This window comes from Ochlerotatus camptorhynchus, unplaced genomic scaffold (assembly GCF_037179485.1).
Source record: "Ochlerotatus camptorhynchus isolate MF236.1 unplaced genomic scaffold, CSIRO-AGI_Acam_v1.1 ptg000235l, whole genome shotgun sequence".
Lineage (NCBI taxonomy): Eukaryota > Metazoa > Arthropoda > Insecta > Diptera > Culicidae > Ochlerotatus > Ochlerotatus camptorhynchus.
This window is the reverse complement of record NW_027040725.1, coordinates 89,360-106,558: the sequence shown is the minus strand read 5'-3', so window position 1 is coordinate 106,558 and position 17,199 is coordinate 89,360. Positions and strand designations below refer to the sequence as shown.

General features: G+C 38.1%; 1 protein-coding gene across 1 annotated transcript in view; it reads right to left on the bottom strand.

The window, feature by feature from the left end:
- Positions 1-17,199, bottom strand: part of LOC135704358 (protein 60A-like) — a 142,724-nt gene that overhangs the window by 43,278 nt on the left and 82,247 nt on the right. Inside the window, exon 3 of the mRNA XM_065225792.1 lies at positions 16,561-16,695. Coding sequence (XP_065081864.1) covers positions 16,561-16,695 — 135 coding nt within the window. The remainder of the gene's footprint in view (positions 1-16,560; positions 16,696-17,199) is intronic.

The window sequence follows — 17,199 nt, the reverse complement described above, 5'->3', positions numbered from 1 at the left end:
AGTTAAGTTGCTTTCATTTAAAAAGTCTTGACTGCATAATGAAAGCACAATATGATATCAGACTTATGTCGCAACATTTGAAATCAAAATGAGTTTTCATTATGATAGGAACTGCACACTTTAATATCGATTTGCTTTTATTTTGTTAACCGACTTTGCTCGGGTAGACTATCAGCACGAAACGAAAATGAAAAAAAAGCCCTGGCTGGCTGTGAATTTCTCATCGTTGCTTTGCTCATCACTTTCAATGAAAGTAAGATCGATTATCGAGATGAAACGAAACCTCCTTATATGGTTTTCAATCCGGCCCCGTTTTTGTTTCTTGTTTTATATAAGTATGTGGATGGAAGGTAAATTAAACATATAACGTGTAATCTTCAAGTTTTTCACGTGAGAAATGCTTTAAAAATAGATTTTCATTTTCCGTCATATACGTCATGTTGATGTGTTTGATAAAAGACGGAACAATCAAAGTCAAGAGCTCTTTCACTCGTCCGAAGCGAAGCTTGAATGAAAGACCAATGGAACGACGGGAGAAAGAGAGACAAGCGATTGATTTTTTTTTTTTGTAGACTCCGACTGAGCTGCTAGAATACTGCGAAGCTGTTTGATTACAACAGAAAAAGAAAGCTAGTATTCTCTTCGTCTCATCGATTTTGTGGATTGATGCTGATATTGTGACGCCCTGCTCTGGACAGACCATTCACAAAGCTATGGCTCTTTTTTCATCGAGAAAATCCTCACTGCGAAGCGATATGATTTACTCCAATCTTCTGAAAAATCTCCCAGATATCGCAAAACGATCAATTCCTTACTACAAAACAGCATTGTACCGCCTGACTGGAGACAGGTTAAATTAATAGCCATTCAAAAACCTGGTAAACCAGCGTCTGACCATAACTTATACCGACTCAAATAACTTGCTATCAAACACACAGTTTGGGTTCCGCATGAGCAAATGAACAAACGGTTGTATAGCGCTGCTTTCTACAAATATGCAACTGGCCAAAGAATAATTGGCTTCAGTATTAATGGACTTGATTCAGTTTTCATTAAAATTCTGTCAGACAATCTGCACTGATGTACACTTTTTAGAATTTTAAAAAATTACTTGTACAATTCCTTGTCAGAAAAGCAAATGAACTTTTTTCTTGGACAAATGAAAATTTTGAGAATTAGTTACATGGACCTGCCCCAAGGCTCATATCTCAGCTCTCTTGTTTATAACTTTTATATCAAATATATCGATAACTGTTTGGCAGAACAATCCACGCTAAGACATCTCGCAAATGCCTTCATCGCAAGGAATCGATTCTAATTGAAAGGTTCAGCTATTAATACCCTTAGAAGAGTTAGAGTACCCTCCAAAGACGCGCCCCAATATCAGTCAAAATTGGATTCCCTAGCAAAAATTGAGCAATGACACCGATAATGGCCATTCATCAGAACCATAGTCTTAACCATTTCAAACTAGGGAACAACGAATAGAAGGTAGGAATCACATAGATGAAGACTAATGAACTCATTTTTCCTTGTTTCAAGATCATCCTCGGTGGCCAAAGCCAAGTCTTGTCACTATCAATAATGTATAAAAAGTAACAAAGATGTGTTCTTTGGATTACCTGTTCCCCTAGTTTGAAGTAATCGAATCGGTGGCAGATTTTACATCCCGTAACATAACACCTAAAGGTGATCTACCCACGTTACTGGTAGTGTTTACTCGAAAGCGGTACCCAGCCCAAATGCAGTTTAATTTTTTGACAGAAACATTACTCAATCATTGTCTTTCAAGTATTTTGTGGTCTGGTTTGATTCAAAGTTCACTTGAAATACTAATGTGGGTATTTGAAGCAAAAATGTCAGTAAAAGATTAATTTTCTCCGTTCGATTTGCGGCACATGGTAGGGTCATCTAGAAGACCTCACAATCAGTGGTGTAAGCGGTCACTGTAGATGACACATTTTCTGTGATAATCGACTGCCTTTGCTTCCAACATTTGCAAAACAGTCTCTGTCATACGACATTGTCATCGAAGACCGCCACGTATTTATGCATTTTAGTATTTATCATAAGAGCTAATGTTGCACTTGTGAAAATTCTGAAAATAGTGGTGGTATTCTGATCAAAAATGGTTAAATTTACTCAAAATTGAGGAATTAGAACGAAATAACACATTGTCATATGACCAATTCCACGCCAAATCGGTCAGTCACCAAACTTGACTATCTTCGATCTGGATGATACTTGGCACATATTTTCAGTACGATAGACCAAGTATTTTCCGCAGGAGAGGAGACCCTTTTGACTCAAGGGTAATTTTTGAAAAGGGCCTATGTGTTTTTGCACACTTACTTTAAAAAAAATGTAGTTCGAAAAAGTTGGTTGTAGAAACAAATTTACTAAGAAGAAGTTGTAGGAAACTAATAGGCTTTATAAAAAAAATATGCATGGATTTTTTTTTCGTTTTTTTTTACAAAAAAATAAATAAAAATAAACCGCAAAATTCAAATAACAAAATAAAATGTATTTTTGATTTTTTTTTATATTTTTTTAATAAAAACTTGAATAGAAAGCAGAAGTTTTGAAAACACTCCAGGATGGACAAACTTTTAATAAAAAAGTTTTTCTAAGAGCAACTTTTAAGGCATTTTTGAAAGTTTAATTATTTACGGCAAAATGTTCAGTTTGATGTCCCGAGCAAAGTAAAATATCAAATTGATAACGAGTTCTATTACCCGGTTATCACTTTTTGATAACTGAATATGTTATCATTATGGTTGATAACAACAATCACATCACAAAAATTATAACAAAAAATTGCTCATTGGATATCACAAAAATAACTTATTTTGTTATCATTGATAATATCTTGATAACAAATTCTGTAAGCCATACAAATTTATTCCATAAATTTCAAATCATGTTATCATTTTGATATCAAAGCCTTATGCTGATAACTGAAATATGATCAGGAATTAAAAGCACTATTTTTTATTGTTTCAATGCGAATAATATTTAAAGTTTTGAACTAACCTTGCATCGTTAATAAATATATAGTGAATTTTTAATGATAACAACGGATAACAAAATTGATCATGGCTGACAACTAAATAAGTTATGCGATAACAATTGAAAACAAAATTATATCTGGGATAACAAGACTTGTTATCTAGATGATATCGGGTTGTTATTCTACTTTGCTCGGGGTCAGTGTATGATTATAAAAATCATTTCAAACGATAGTGCTCATATCGATAAACTTCCTAAATGTAACCGTTTTCGAGATATTTCAAATTTACTTTCATCATAATCAATTTTTTGTAGAAAATATGCCCTTTTCGTAAGTTATACGTGATTGTCCATCGAATATGATAAGTTTTGCAAGATATACATGTACTTACCTTCAACTTACCCTTGCACCAATAGACTATTGGAAAATTGGTTTTAAACTTATATGATAAATAAGATAAATAAATTAAATACCCATGCGTTTTTATTTGCATTTATTACTTTCGATCGTATTTAATAAAAATAATTTGTACATAAACCTTTTCGTTGGATATATTTTTATTTGATGAACTTTTGATTGGCATGTTTTTATATAAAACAGCAAAAAAAAGGTTATCTCCCATTTAATTCCACTTAATTAATTTTGGTATCCATGACAGATACGTATTTCGACTACAATGTGCAGTCTTCATCAGTGTCATTCCCACTAAAGAACTATTCAAAATCTAACCCCCTTAAGTACTCATCCCATTCCGTCTCGCACGCTGAGCCGGTCAAGTCGTATCGGTCTCGTTGTACGACACTAGTATTTGAGTTTTTGAGTTTTTCCCCACGCGAGGGTTTTTTCTCGCCAAAGTTAGTTGGCATAGTGTTAATACAACTAGTGCGCGAGTGAGGAAACCGTTAACCATACGCCGAGCGCTTTGATTACGGTCCAGCTTTAATCATCATCATCGCATCATCACATCATCCCATTGATAGCAACAACGAAAGCACGTTAAATTGCCTACCGAGGCGACCGAGGCTTACCAGCTATCAGGTTATCGACCCAACAGCCGTTGGGACAAACAATAGCCTCGCACCAGTCATCTGCCGCCTCAGTGTAATAGGTATACCGTGTCGCTTATTCCATAAATTTCAAATCATGTTATCATTTTGATATCAATGCCTTACGCTGATAACTGAAATATGATTAGGGATTGAAAGCACTATTTTTTATTGTTTCAATGCGAATAAGATTTAAAGTTTTGAACTAACCTTGCATTGTTAATAAATATATAGTGAATTTTTTCATTATAATAACTGATAACAAAATTGATCAAGGCTGATAACTAAATAAGTTATGCAATTACAACTGAAAACAAAATGATATCTGGAATAACAAGACTTGTTATCTAGATGATATCGGGTTGTTATTCTACTTTGCTCGGGTTTGTTTTCACCAGTATCGCATCTCCCCGCATGGTCCAATATTAAATTAGGTTTTTTTGGTTTTTTTTTTCTTTCGTATTACTCTTTATTAGAGTAAAACTATATAATTTTTTTTTTGAATGTTTTTTTTTTTTTTTTATTTTTTATACTATTTGAAATTACTGTAATTATATGTAAAATATTTATCAAAAACACCATTGCGGCGATATTTAACCGCAATGGATGAAAATGATAAAGGCGGGGGATGGTCGCTTTCCATCTCAGACGACGAAACTCTTAGTTCCTCCTCACACGAAAGTCTTGAGGAAGTTGTGGAAATGGAAACCCTTGACGTCCTAGTTGACTCGCTCTCCTGCAAAAATACTGGCGCATATCCCAAGAAAAGGTATCCCCCACAACCCTCTCCCCCACCATCACCTCCTCGTCCTCCTGCACCCCCACACCATTGCCCCCAAAAATCTCTGCGCTCCCCCGCCTAAAGGCTTACCCAGAAGCCTCGAAAGGCCCATGGGTTGTTTTTTCCGGCCCAAACAAAAACCTTTGAACATTCCGAGGATCTCTAAGGATCTAACAACACATTTTTCGGCCGTTACCGATATTTTCAAGGTAACACCAATAAAACTGCACGTTACCGTTGATGACCGGAAGCAGGCTAACCAAATTGTTGCATGCGAGCTTTTTTCATTGGAATACCGAGTCTACATACCCAGTAGTGAGGTAGAAATTGAAGGAGTGGTCACCAGGGGGCGACCCCGGCGAAGTGGTTAGCATCCATACGGCTCACACCAAAGTCACGAGTTCAAATCTCACCCCCGGACAAGTCACGAATGACCCAAGAGCGTTAAAGTGACTATAATAAAAAAAAAGTAGTGGTCACCGAAGCGAGTTTGACTAGTGATGATTTCTTGGGTCCCGATTCCTTCGGAATCTTTAAAAACCGTGCTCTGCCGAAGGTGAAGATATTGGACTGCCTTCAAATGCAGTCAGTATCCGTAGTAGGCTCCAAAAAAACTTATTCCTTGTCCAACTCCTTTCGTGTGACCTTTTCGGGTTCAGCGTTACCTCACTACGTCGCTATTGGCAAGGTTCGGCTGCCTGTACGTCTGTTTGTACCTCGGGTAATGAACTGCTCGAAATGTAAACAACTTGGTCATACATCGGACTACTGCTCCAACAAACCACGCTGCGATCAGTGTGGCGAGGAACATCAAGAGGGCCCTTGCGGTGCTCCTCCAAAATGCGTGTACTGCAAGGAAAGCCTACATACCCTGACTGACTGCCCGAGGTATAAACAGCAGGGAGAAAAACTTTAGCGGTCTCTGCAAGCTCGCTCCAAGAGAACACTAGCAGAACTCTTGAAGAATACCGCTTCATCTTCTCAGACCACACCAAAAAGCAGTAACACGTTCTCCATTTTGCCAGTTGATGATCTAGACTCTGACTCAGAGGTCGGTGAGGGTAGTCCGTTTGTCTTTAAAGGCAATACGAGAAAACGAGCAAAAAACACACCACCGAAAAGCCTCGTAAGGCCACTCGTACGGACCACCCTTCCACCTTGGAAAAATCAAGAGGTAACGGAAATTCACTGAAGCCCATTCCACCGGGTTTTCAACCTTGTAATTATCACAAGAACTTTCCGTCACTTCCAGGATCATCTAAAACCCCAGATGTCCCAGTTTTTCGGCCAGAAAAGCAGCTGAATAATCAGCAAGAACATGCCCCCATGTTCACGTTTTCTGGTATTGTGGATAGCTTTTTAAGTATATTCAATATCTCTGACTCAACGAGGAGCATTATTAATTTAGTGCTGCCAATGGTGAAAACTCTTTTGAAGTAACTAGCTTCTAGGTGGTCCTTCCTTGCATCGATCATATCCTTTGATGGATAATTCTCCGAATGAGGTCGGGGATATGATCTCTGTTCTTCAGTGGAACTGTAGAAGTCTTACGCCAAAACATGACACATTTAAATTTTTAGTTAACAACTCACTTTCTGATGCATTTGCCCTTTGTGAAACATGGCTCTCTTCAGACAACGATCTTGCTTTCCACGATTTCAACATTATTCGCCTTGATCGGGCAGATTCGTATGGAGGGGTGCTTCTGGGGATCAATAAGCTCCATTCTACATTCTACAGAATCGATCTGCCTTCGGTGACAGGCATTGAAGTTGTTGCATGTCAGGTTAATATTCGAGGTAAATGCCTCAGTATTGCCTCAGTATATCTTCCACCGCAAACTGCGATTTCTCGTCAAAGTTTCTCGGATATCTGCACGGCTATGCCGGAGCCACGGTTGATCTTGAGAGATTTTAACTCTCACGGTACAGGCTGGGGGGAACTGTACGACGACAACCGCTTAACCTTGAAATACGACACGTGCGACTTCTTCAAAATGACAATTCTGAACACCGGGGAAGCAACACGAGTAGCCAAACCTCCAGCAAAAATAAGCAGATTAGACCTCTCACTTTGCTCGAGTTCACTATCGTTGGATTGCTGGTGGAAAGTAATTCAAGATCCCTACGGTAGTGACCATTTGCCAATCAAAATTTCTATTACCAATGGTTCATCTTCTACTCGCTCGGTCGACATCGCGTACGATCTTACGAAAAACATTGACTGGCGAAAATTCGCGACCGCGGTTCTTGATGCCAGTCAATCGGTTGAAATACTTCCTCCACTGGACGAGTACTCCTTTCTCGCGCGTGTCATCATCGATTGCGCGCTGCGAGCACAGACGAAACGTGTTCCGGGTGTTTCCGCTCGCAAGCGACCTCCCACCCCGTGGTGGGATAAGGATTGCACCGACGCGAACAGCGAGAAGTCCACCGCGTTTAAACGCTTCCGCAAACACGGCAAGGTTGGGGATTTCGAGCGGTACACCGACCTCGAGAAAACTTTCAAGGGCTTGATTAAAGCCAAAAAACGCGGTTACTGGCGTCGGTTCGTCGATGGTTTGTCGCGTAGGACTTCCATGAGAACACTCTGGAATGTCGGCAGGAGAATACGAAACGCGTCATCACCGATTAACGAAGACAAGGAGTACTCGGACAGTTGGATTTTCAGCTTCGCACTGAAAGTTTGCCCAGATTCGGTGTCGGTTCAAACCAACGGTCGTGATCGTCCGTCGGGTAATAACGAAAAAGATTCCCCGTTTTCGATGGTGGAATTCTCACTTGCTCTCCTTTCATGTAACAACTCAGCTCCAGGAATGGATAGAATCAAGTTCAACTTGCTTAAAAATCACCCAAATGTCGCGAAGAGACGCTTGTTGAACTTATTCAATCAATTTCTGGAGCACAACATTGTTCCGGATGACTGGAGGCAAGTAAGAGTTATCGAAAACCCGGTAAACCCACATCGGATTATAACTCGTACCGTCCCATCGCGATGCTGTCCTGTATACGGAAATTGTTGGAGAAAATGATTCTTTTTCGTCTAGACAAATGGGTCGAGTCGAATGGTTTACTTTCAGATACGCAATTTGGATTTCGGAGAGGCAAGGGAACGAGCGACTGTCTTGCGTTGCTTTCAACTGAAATTCAACTGGCCTATGCGCAAAAACAGCAAATGGGTTCAGTTTTCTAGGACATTAAGGGGGCTTTTGATTCTGTTTGCATCGATGTCCTTTCGGATAAACTCCACGATAGTGGGCTTTCACCAATTATGAACATCTATTTGAGCAACTTGTTGTCTGAGAAATATATGAGCTTTTCTCATGGAAACTCGACAACTTCACGAATTAGTTACATGGGTCTCCCCCAGGGTTCATGTTTAAGCCCCCTTCTTTATAATTTTTATGTAAAAGACATTGATGGTTGTCTTGATGAAAATTGCTCGCTAAGGCAGCTTGCACATGACGGGGTTGTGTCCGTTATAGGGCCAAGTGCACCGGACCTGCAAGGACCATTGCAAGATACCTTAGACAATTTGTCTACTTGGGCTATGAAGCTGGGTATCGAATTCTCTCCGAAGAAAACTGAGTTGGTTGTTTTTTTTCTAGGAAGCATCATCCTGCACAGTTACAGCTTCAACTAAAGGGTAGAACAATCACTCAAAGTATATCTTTCAAGTATTTAGGTGTCTGGTTCGATTCCAAAAACCAGGTGGGAGAACATATTGCGTATGTGAAACAAAAATGCCAACAAAGAATCAATTTTATTCGTTCAATTACTGGAACTTGGTGGGGAGCACACCCGGAAGATCTGATCAGGTTGTATCGAACAACCATCTTGTCGGTTCTAGAGTACGGTAGCTTCTGTTTTCAATCCGCGGCGAAAACACATATCCTGAAGCTGCAACGGGTTCAATACCGTTGCCTCCGAATCGCGCTTGGCTGTATGCACTCGACGCATACGATGAGCCTCGAAGTACTTGCGGGTGTGCTCCCACTGACAGATCGTTTCGCGGAACTGTCCTTCCGGTTTCTTATCCGTTGTGAAGTATTTTTTTTTTTTTTTCCTTGGATTTGTTTTCCGTCGATCTTGTTTTCCGTGCTGAGCACCAATGCTACCGACGCCAGGAAGGCAGCTCCCACACCTGGACCCTACCTATCGACCCATCAACTCATGAACCGGGGACCAACGGCTTTACTTCCCTTCCGAAGGAAGGCGTGATTACAGATGTTATGCCTCAGAACATCCCGGCGGCGCCGACTGGGATTGAACCCAGGCCTGCTGGGGTGAGAGGTAATCACGCTTACCACTACACCACCGGCGCCGCTGATCCGTTGTGAAGTAATGAACCCATTGGCAATAGAAAACTTTGAGAAGCTGCTCGACAGAAATACTCAAACAAGATTCATGAGTCTCTATTACGAGTACATGACACTGGAGACTGGCCCTTCTTCATTCAATTCCTCTCGTGTTTGCCTCCAATACTTTTATAGTTCCTCTGTAAATTTTGATCTGACCATGTTGCAAGACATCCGTGGAATACCAGATCACCATCGGTCGATGGTTGTTCCCTTAATTTTTGCAAACAAGTACCACCATGTTAGTAACAATAAGAGGTTTTTTCACAGATGGGTCAACTATAAACGCTTCCACTGGATTTGGAGTATTCAACGAAATTCATAGCGCCTAATATCAACTGCAAAAACCCTGTTCCGTATACGTTGCGGAACTAGCAGCCATATTTTACGCAGTAGAGCAAATTGCCTCACTACCATCTGATCACTATTTTATTTTTACTGATAGCCTTAGCTCGTTGGAGGCTACCCAACAAACAATTTGAGCTAAATAATGGCTGAATAAGCCATTTTTTAGCTGAAGAATCATATTTTTGCCTGAATAAGCTCTTATTCTGTATGCAATGTTTGTTGGGTATTCTATCAATGAGGCCGATGAAGCACTCCTCGTATTTCCTGACCGAAATCCGAGCTAAATTGAGTACTTTGTCTAACTGCTCCTATACTATCACCTTAGTTTGGGTCCCATCTCATTGCTCAATTCCGGGTAATGAGAAAGCGGACTCGCTAGCTAAGGTGGGCGCTATGGAAGGCGATATTTTTGATCGACAAATCGCCTTTGCGGAATTTTTCTCAATTACCCGTCAGCACGTCCTCACCAACTGGCAACAAAAATGGAATGAGAGTGATCTGGGAAGATGGTTACATTCTATTCTCCCACAGGTATCGAACAAGGCATGGTTCAAAGGATTGGACATGAGCCGTGACTTTATACGTGTCATATCAAGGGTCATGTCCAATCACTACTCGTTAGACTTGCATTTCTTCCGAATCGGGCTCGCAGGCAGCAATTTGTGCGCTTGTGGTAGTGGCTATCACGATATCGACCACGTGCTTTGGTCATGCACCCTCCATTGTGTTGCTAGATCCGAGTTATCCGCATCCATCAGGGCCCGAGGAAAACAACCCAGACATCTTGGCAAGCCGAGATCTCGACTATTGCAATTTAATTTATGTGTTTTGAAAACGGATAGATCTGAGGATTTAGTAGTTAGTGTCATCTTGTGTTCCCCCAAGTTGTTAGCTGCCCATCGGTGTACCCCCATGTTTGTGTTTTTCATCAGTTGGTCGCTTAGTTCGAGATCAAGAGCACATTGCTCTCCAAACCTTGTGTTCTCAATCCCTATCCTGCTATCCATTTGTTACAATTTATTACCCCTAACCTCGAGATAGCCGCGAGTAATCGGCCCCCGCTTTACTAACGTTAGTTTTAAGAAATTTTGTAACCTAAACAATGAATATCGGCTCCGCAAAGCTACGGCAAATGAGCCTGGAAAAATAAACGCATTTAAAAAAAAAAAAAAGTACTCATCTCTTAGGTATAAAAGTCAAGATCACAGGTATAAAAATGAAACTACAATGTGTTGAATCGGAATTAACAATTAACTTTGGTTTAACTAACAATTAAAACCAAAGATTTAAGTAAACTAAAGGAGAAAAATCTTTTCAAGTCTCTAATAAGGAAAATCCCCAAGGCTTGGTAGCCATCATAATCGATATAAGAGATTTTTCTCCTTTAGTTTACTAGGTTCCGATTCAACACATTGTAGTTTCATTTTTATACCTGTGATCTTGACTTTTATATCTAGGGGATGAGTACTTAAGGGGGTTAGATTTTGAATAGTTCTTTAGTGGGAATGACACTGATGAAGACTGCACATTGTAGTCGAAATACGTATCTGTCATGGATACCAAAATTAATTAAGTGGAATTAAATGGAAGATAACCTTTTTTTGCTGTTTTATTTAAGCATTCCGCTAACAACCCAATTTCATTACTTCATGTTTTTATATGTTATAAATGGTGCGTTCTTCGTCATTCGAAAATAGTTTCGCTGATATTTTATTTTCGGAAATCGGAACAATATAGTGATATTTTCTTATACCTGGGATCGTTTTGGCCTTTTCAAAAATGCTTTTCCATTCTGCAGCCCCCTGTTCGTATTCCTTTTGTGACACAAAACAAAATGACATTTTTGTTAAATAATCATTACTCTTCTGGTTAGCCCATGCATATAACTCTGCTGCACTTGTGATTGGATGTTCGTGTTCTACAACCACACTTGCGTTCCTTGCCATTCGTTTTAATGTGCCACCAATCGCGTCACATGGTCCCTTGCCATGCGAAGTTGCAAAAAAGTTCCATTCAACATCAATATTGTACTTCGTTTTAAATTTACAAAGACATGCAAAAATTTTGCAATTATTATATTGGGATGCAGCTCCATCAGACATAAACATCGCTTTTTTACTTGTATTTTTGTTTGCAAAAAGGTCAGTAATTTTGAAATAAATACTTGCACCGCAATTGTATCGTGTTTTAAAACTTCAGAGATTACGATCAAACTTAAATTTTTAATTATACCTGATTCTGAATAATAAATGCAAAAAGGATGAACTTGTTGATAATTCCAGTAACTACTTTGGGCAGCATCATGAACAACAAATGAATAATTTTCGGAAAAATCACAAATTATTGTATTTCTCAAGAAACTAGACTGCTGAGTTTTAATATAATCATGGGATACCAGTTTTTCCAACTTTTCGCAATAATAAGGAACAAATCCATCTACTGGTTTTACAAGTTTCTCTAAACTACATCGATCAGTTGAAACCCATTTTTCAAAACATATTTCAGACATACCCTGTTCCTCGATTTTTTTTCTGAAAAACTTCTTTCAATATCTGAGAGACCTGGACAACGTTCGCATAATATTTCTTCAAAATAATGGTTGAAATCTTTTTCGAGTGAATGTTTTCTAAGACAATGAAGCATTAAATTAATATTTTCATGGATGGTAGAAACACAAATATTGTGAAAACCTGAACTACCAAGTAATTTGCAATGCTTTGGTTTTAGTGCTGCAAATGAACTAAATCCAATGCTATTTTTACTAACTTCTTAAAAATTTGTGGCCACTACTCCTTTCCCGTTTGCCAAGCATCGAGCTTGCAATACAATGTATTTATTTGTTAAAATCGTCAGAATCCTTATTTGATCGTCTCTCGATGAACCTGGATCAGCAAATCTCTCCTTCAGTTGTCCGATCATCTCATTGTGTTCCGCAGCTTTCAATTTTAGTTGTTCCAGGTCATCTTCTTCGGCTTGAAAACCGAAGATGCGTTTCTTAATGCCATTGGTAATGTCCATATACTTTCTCCGGGGATAGTTAACATTCTGGAATTTTTTTTTGTCGATATTGGCGATACGTTGATACCAGCTATGCCCTTGTTGAATGGCTCAGTATTATGCGTCCTGGAAAATTGTTGCTCTCCACTATCGTGAGATGATGCTGTTGTTATTGACGTAGTTGATGGTATTTCTTCAAGGCCATGTCGAGATGTAGATGGCTGCGGCTCCGCGATGTCCATGACTGACGGTTGCACTTCTAGTTCCAGATTTTCAGCACATGGTTCGATTATATTTAAATTCAAGCGACACGTATCACAGATTGATAGAGATGTATCCAAATTAAATTTCCACTCTAGGAACTTATGTTTTTTAATCAAATTTTCGGATAATTTACGAAGCTTTGACGAACACCGTTTATTAGGAAACGGCTTGCAACACTCGACCTTCTTAAATTCCATATTCAAATTATACTTGTTCACTCAAAAAGATTTTTTTAGTGATGTCTGTTTTCAAAAGGATGGTCATGCTTATATACAAACGTTGGTACCATTTGGATATTCAGGTATAAATATTGTTTGGGTATTGAAGCTACTCTAACAGAGAAGCTCTTTTTTTCATGAAAAATACCATGGAAGACATTATAATGTACCTAAAATAATAAGATGGATAGGTATATCAATATTAACAACTTAAATAGGATGAAACTACGCTTGATAATGAAAATAAGTGCAACTTAACTTGTGTTGGTTTCTATATTTAAAATAATAGTGTTTTCATTTCCCCTGTAAATTCTTAACGGGTTGTCTGATGGTTCAATCGTCAAAAGACAAATTAAAGGTAAATATATGTGTATCTTGCTAAACTTATCAATTCTGATGGAGAATCATGACTAACTTATGAAAATGGCTTATTTTCTACAAAAAATTGATTTTGATGAAAGTTAATTTGAAATATCTCGACAACGGTTATATTTAGGAAGTTTATTGATATGAGCACTATCGTTTGAAATGATTTTTATAATCATATACTAACATCAAACTGAACATTTTGCCGTAAATAATAAAATTTTCAAAAATGCCTCAAAAGTTGCTCTTAGAAAAACTTTTTTATTGAAAGTTTGTCCATCCTAGAGTTGTTTTCAAAACTTTGGCTTTCTATTCAAGTTTTTATAAAAAAAATATAAAAAAAATCGAAATAAGTTTTTTTGTTATTTTAATTTTAACGTTTATTTTTATTTTTTTTTGTATAAAAACGAAAAAAACATTCCGTGTATATTTTTTTTATAAAGCTTTATTAGTTTCCTATAACTCCTTGCTTGTATTTTTTTTTTCTACCCACTGTTTTCGAACTACATTTTTTTTAAAGATGTGTGCAAAAACTCATATACCCTTTTCAAAAATTACCCTTGAGTCAAAATGGTCTCCTCTCCTGCGGAAAATACTTGGTCTATCATACTTGGTCTATCGAAGATGGTCGAGCACGATTTCAGGTTTTTTCAGCTCAGAATGGATGGAATCTCTCATATGATAGCTATTTGATAATATTAGTTTTGCTCGAATGTTGTTCAGTAGAGCATTAGTGTACGAATATAAACAGATTGTAATGCACGACAGCGTAGTGAGTGTAGTAAAACACGTCAACTGTTTCAACCCGTGCTCATAATCCTTTATAAAACAACAATTCTCTCTGTTCTAGAGTACGTCTCTTTCTGCTTTCTCTCGACAAGAAAAAGTCACTTTTATTAGGTACGAATGCAACATCATCAGGTACTAATGCAATATCGTTGTCTGCGTATTGCACTCGGCTGTATGCACTCAAAGCATAACATGAGTCTCGAGGTTCTGGCAGGAGTAACACCTCTCCTCACCGTTTTTGGGAGCTTTCTCTCGAAATACTAATCAAATGCGGAGTGACGAAAACACTTATAATTGCAAATTTCGAAGAAATTCTTGGGCTGAACACAAAATCTCGATTCAAGAGAATTTACCACAACTATAGGGGAAATGTAGGTAATGTCGGCCTACATGTCCCTAATTTGGGCTCATACATAAATTCAGGAATCGACTAAATTTTAGCAATAGCGACCAAAAATATCCATTAGTACCGTCATAACGACGCGTTCATCTAGATAAAATTGATAAATAGCAGACTTTTAGCGATGGGCCCAGTCTTAGATCTATAGGCCAACATTAGAGCCATTTCCCCTATATCATCGGATTATGTGTCTTTCTTGTTCGACTCCAGACCGTGCTCACATCACTATTAGCAGTTCCTCAATTGTATATGATCTGACCATGAAACAAGCAACTCATGGGATTCTCGATCAACTTCGACCTATTATTATCCCGCGTATTTTTACTGAAAAGCACCAACACGTCAATTGCGTGATAATATTTTATATTTTACAGACGGGTTTCGTCTCAATGGATCCACTGGCTTTGGAGTCTTCAATGAAAACTCTAGCGCCTTCCGCAAACTTCAGGAGCCTTGTTCCGTTTATGTTTCTGAGCGGGCAGAAATCAACTTCGCATTGGAGATGATTCCCAATATGCCCGCGGACCATTACTTCACCTTCTCGACCTTCTTTCAAAGGTAAGGGAGCAGATGCGTGCCCTAGCCGAAAGATCATATATGATTACCTTTGTATGGGTCCCTCACATTACCATTATATGGGTCCCAAACGATAAATTTTGCAATTTAGGGCGTCAGTTTAGTAGAATTTATTGGGATACTGGAAACCTTGGTTGGTGGTTACATGAACGTAATGTTTCTTCGAGAGCGTGGTTTAAAGGCTTGGGCATAGGTCGTGACTTCATTCGCGTGATGAGTAGACTTATGTCCAACCACTACTCGTTAGATGCTCTCTATAGAATAAAGCTCGTGGATTGAAACATCTTGGTGTGGAAACGGTTACGATGACATCGATCACGCAGTTTGGCAATGTACGGATAATAACGCCGCCAGAGAGCGACTTTTGAATACCCTCGAGGAGACCCCTATGTTGTCGAGGAGACAACTCTATAATCCTATCAAAGACGTGTTGGGAACACGCGACCTCTGCTATATGCAGTCGGTTTATGTGTTTCTGCAAATGTCTAGTATAAGAATGATATTCCTTTGCAAAATAAGAGATGAACCAGCCCAAGGCTGAAAATCTCTCTAATAAAGCAAAAAAATAAAAAATTCCTTTGCTATGTCTCTCTTTATCGCCCACTGACGATAGCCGCTTAGACAACCAGAAGTCGTTCAACAATATACAGATAGTATCGTAAATTTCTACAGTTTAAGTCAAAATCGCATATAAGAATGGCATACCTCGCATTATGTTTAAGTTAAATCGTATAGAATGCACATTTCCGACTTACATGCGATGATTCATTTTTCCGCCGTACTGTATCACACATTAAATCGGATTACATCGTAAGACTTTTCAAAATGAATTTGTTATTATAGATTAAAACGTATATGATGTTAAATCAACTCGTTTAAAATTAAATTAAAATATGCACGTATATGGCCCTCCACTTTTGTACGTATAAGCCATTTCTTTGCATTATATACGAATTGTGTGTTCGTATATATGTTTGTATATCACGAAAACAACTTTGCATATACGTGCATTCTGATTGTCTGGGCGGTGAACTCCACACGACTCTAAAATCGCACTACCGTTCATATGGACGACAACAATCTGATGAAACAACGAAACCCTACCCCAAACTCTTACCACGATCCTATCCTTCTACAACGTACCCCTCAAACTTCTGGTAAGCCGCGAGTTTTTGGCTCCGTAAAGCTAATGCATTTTAAAGTGGAAAGCCTAACAAATAAACGAGCTAGATTCGGCGATTCTTGAAATTATACAATTTGAAAAAAAAACTGGGGCGCTTTCAAATGTTTGAAGATTTTTTTCTACAGAATATTCTATATAAAAAACTAGTCAAAATAAGAACGTAAGATGCTATGGTTTGGGAGTATATGATTGTTAACCAAAAACTAAACCTAAGTTGATTCATACCTTACTAGGATGCATTAGATGTACGAGTGTTTGTACAATTGCATGATTTGTTGCATTCATATGAGCATTTAGTGGAAAATTGCACTCTCCACTGCAATAAAACGCTCCATATCCTTCAGGTGCAATTATCCAGTCCTAAAAATAATATAACAATAGGAAATAATTAATTCTTTGGACATACGATAAAGAAGGGAATATTCCCTTCTTTTAATATATATAAAAGAGAACATAATCAATTCGTTAAATATATGATAAATAAGGGAATATTCCCTTCTTTGAAAATATAACAAAAGGAAATAATTAATTCTTTGGATATGCGATAAAGAAGGGAATATTCCCTTCTTTGAATATATAAAAGAGAACATAATTAATTCGTTAAATTTATGATAAAGAAGGGAATATTCACTTCTTTGAAAATATAACAAAAGGAAATAATTAATTATTGGATAAACGGTAAAGAAGGGAATATTCCTTTCTTTGGATAATTAAAAGAGAAAATAATTAATTCTTTGGATGTATGATAAAGAAGGAATATTCCCTTCTTTTAATATATAAGGAAAATATTTAATCAATAGCTTTTGGCAAGGGATTCGGGGTAATGCCATTTGGGATAATAACGTGTGGAATAATGTTATAAAT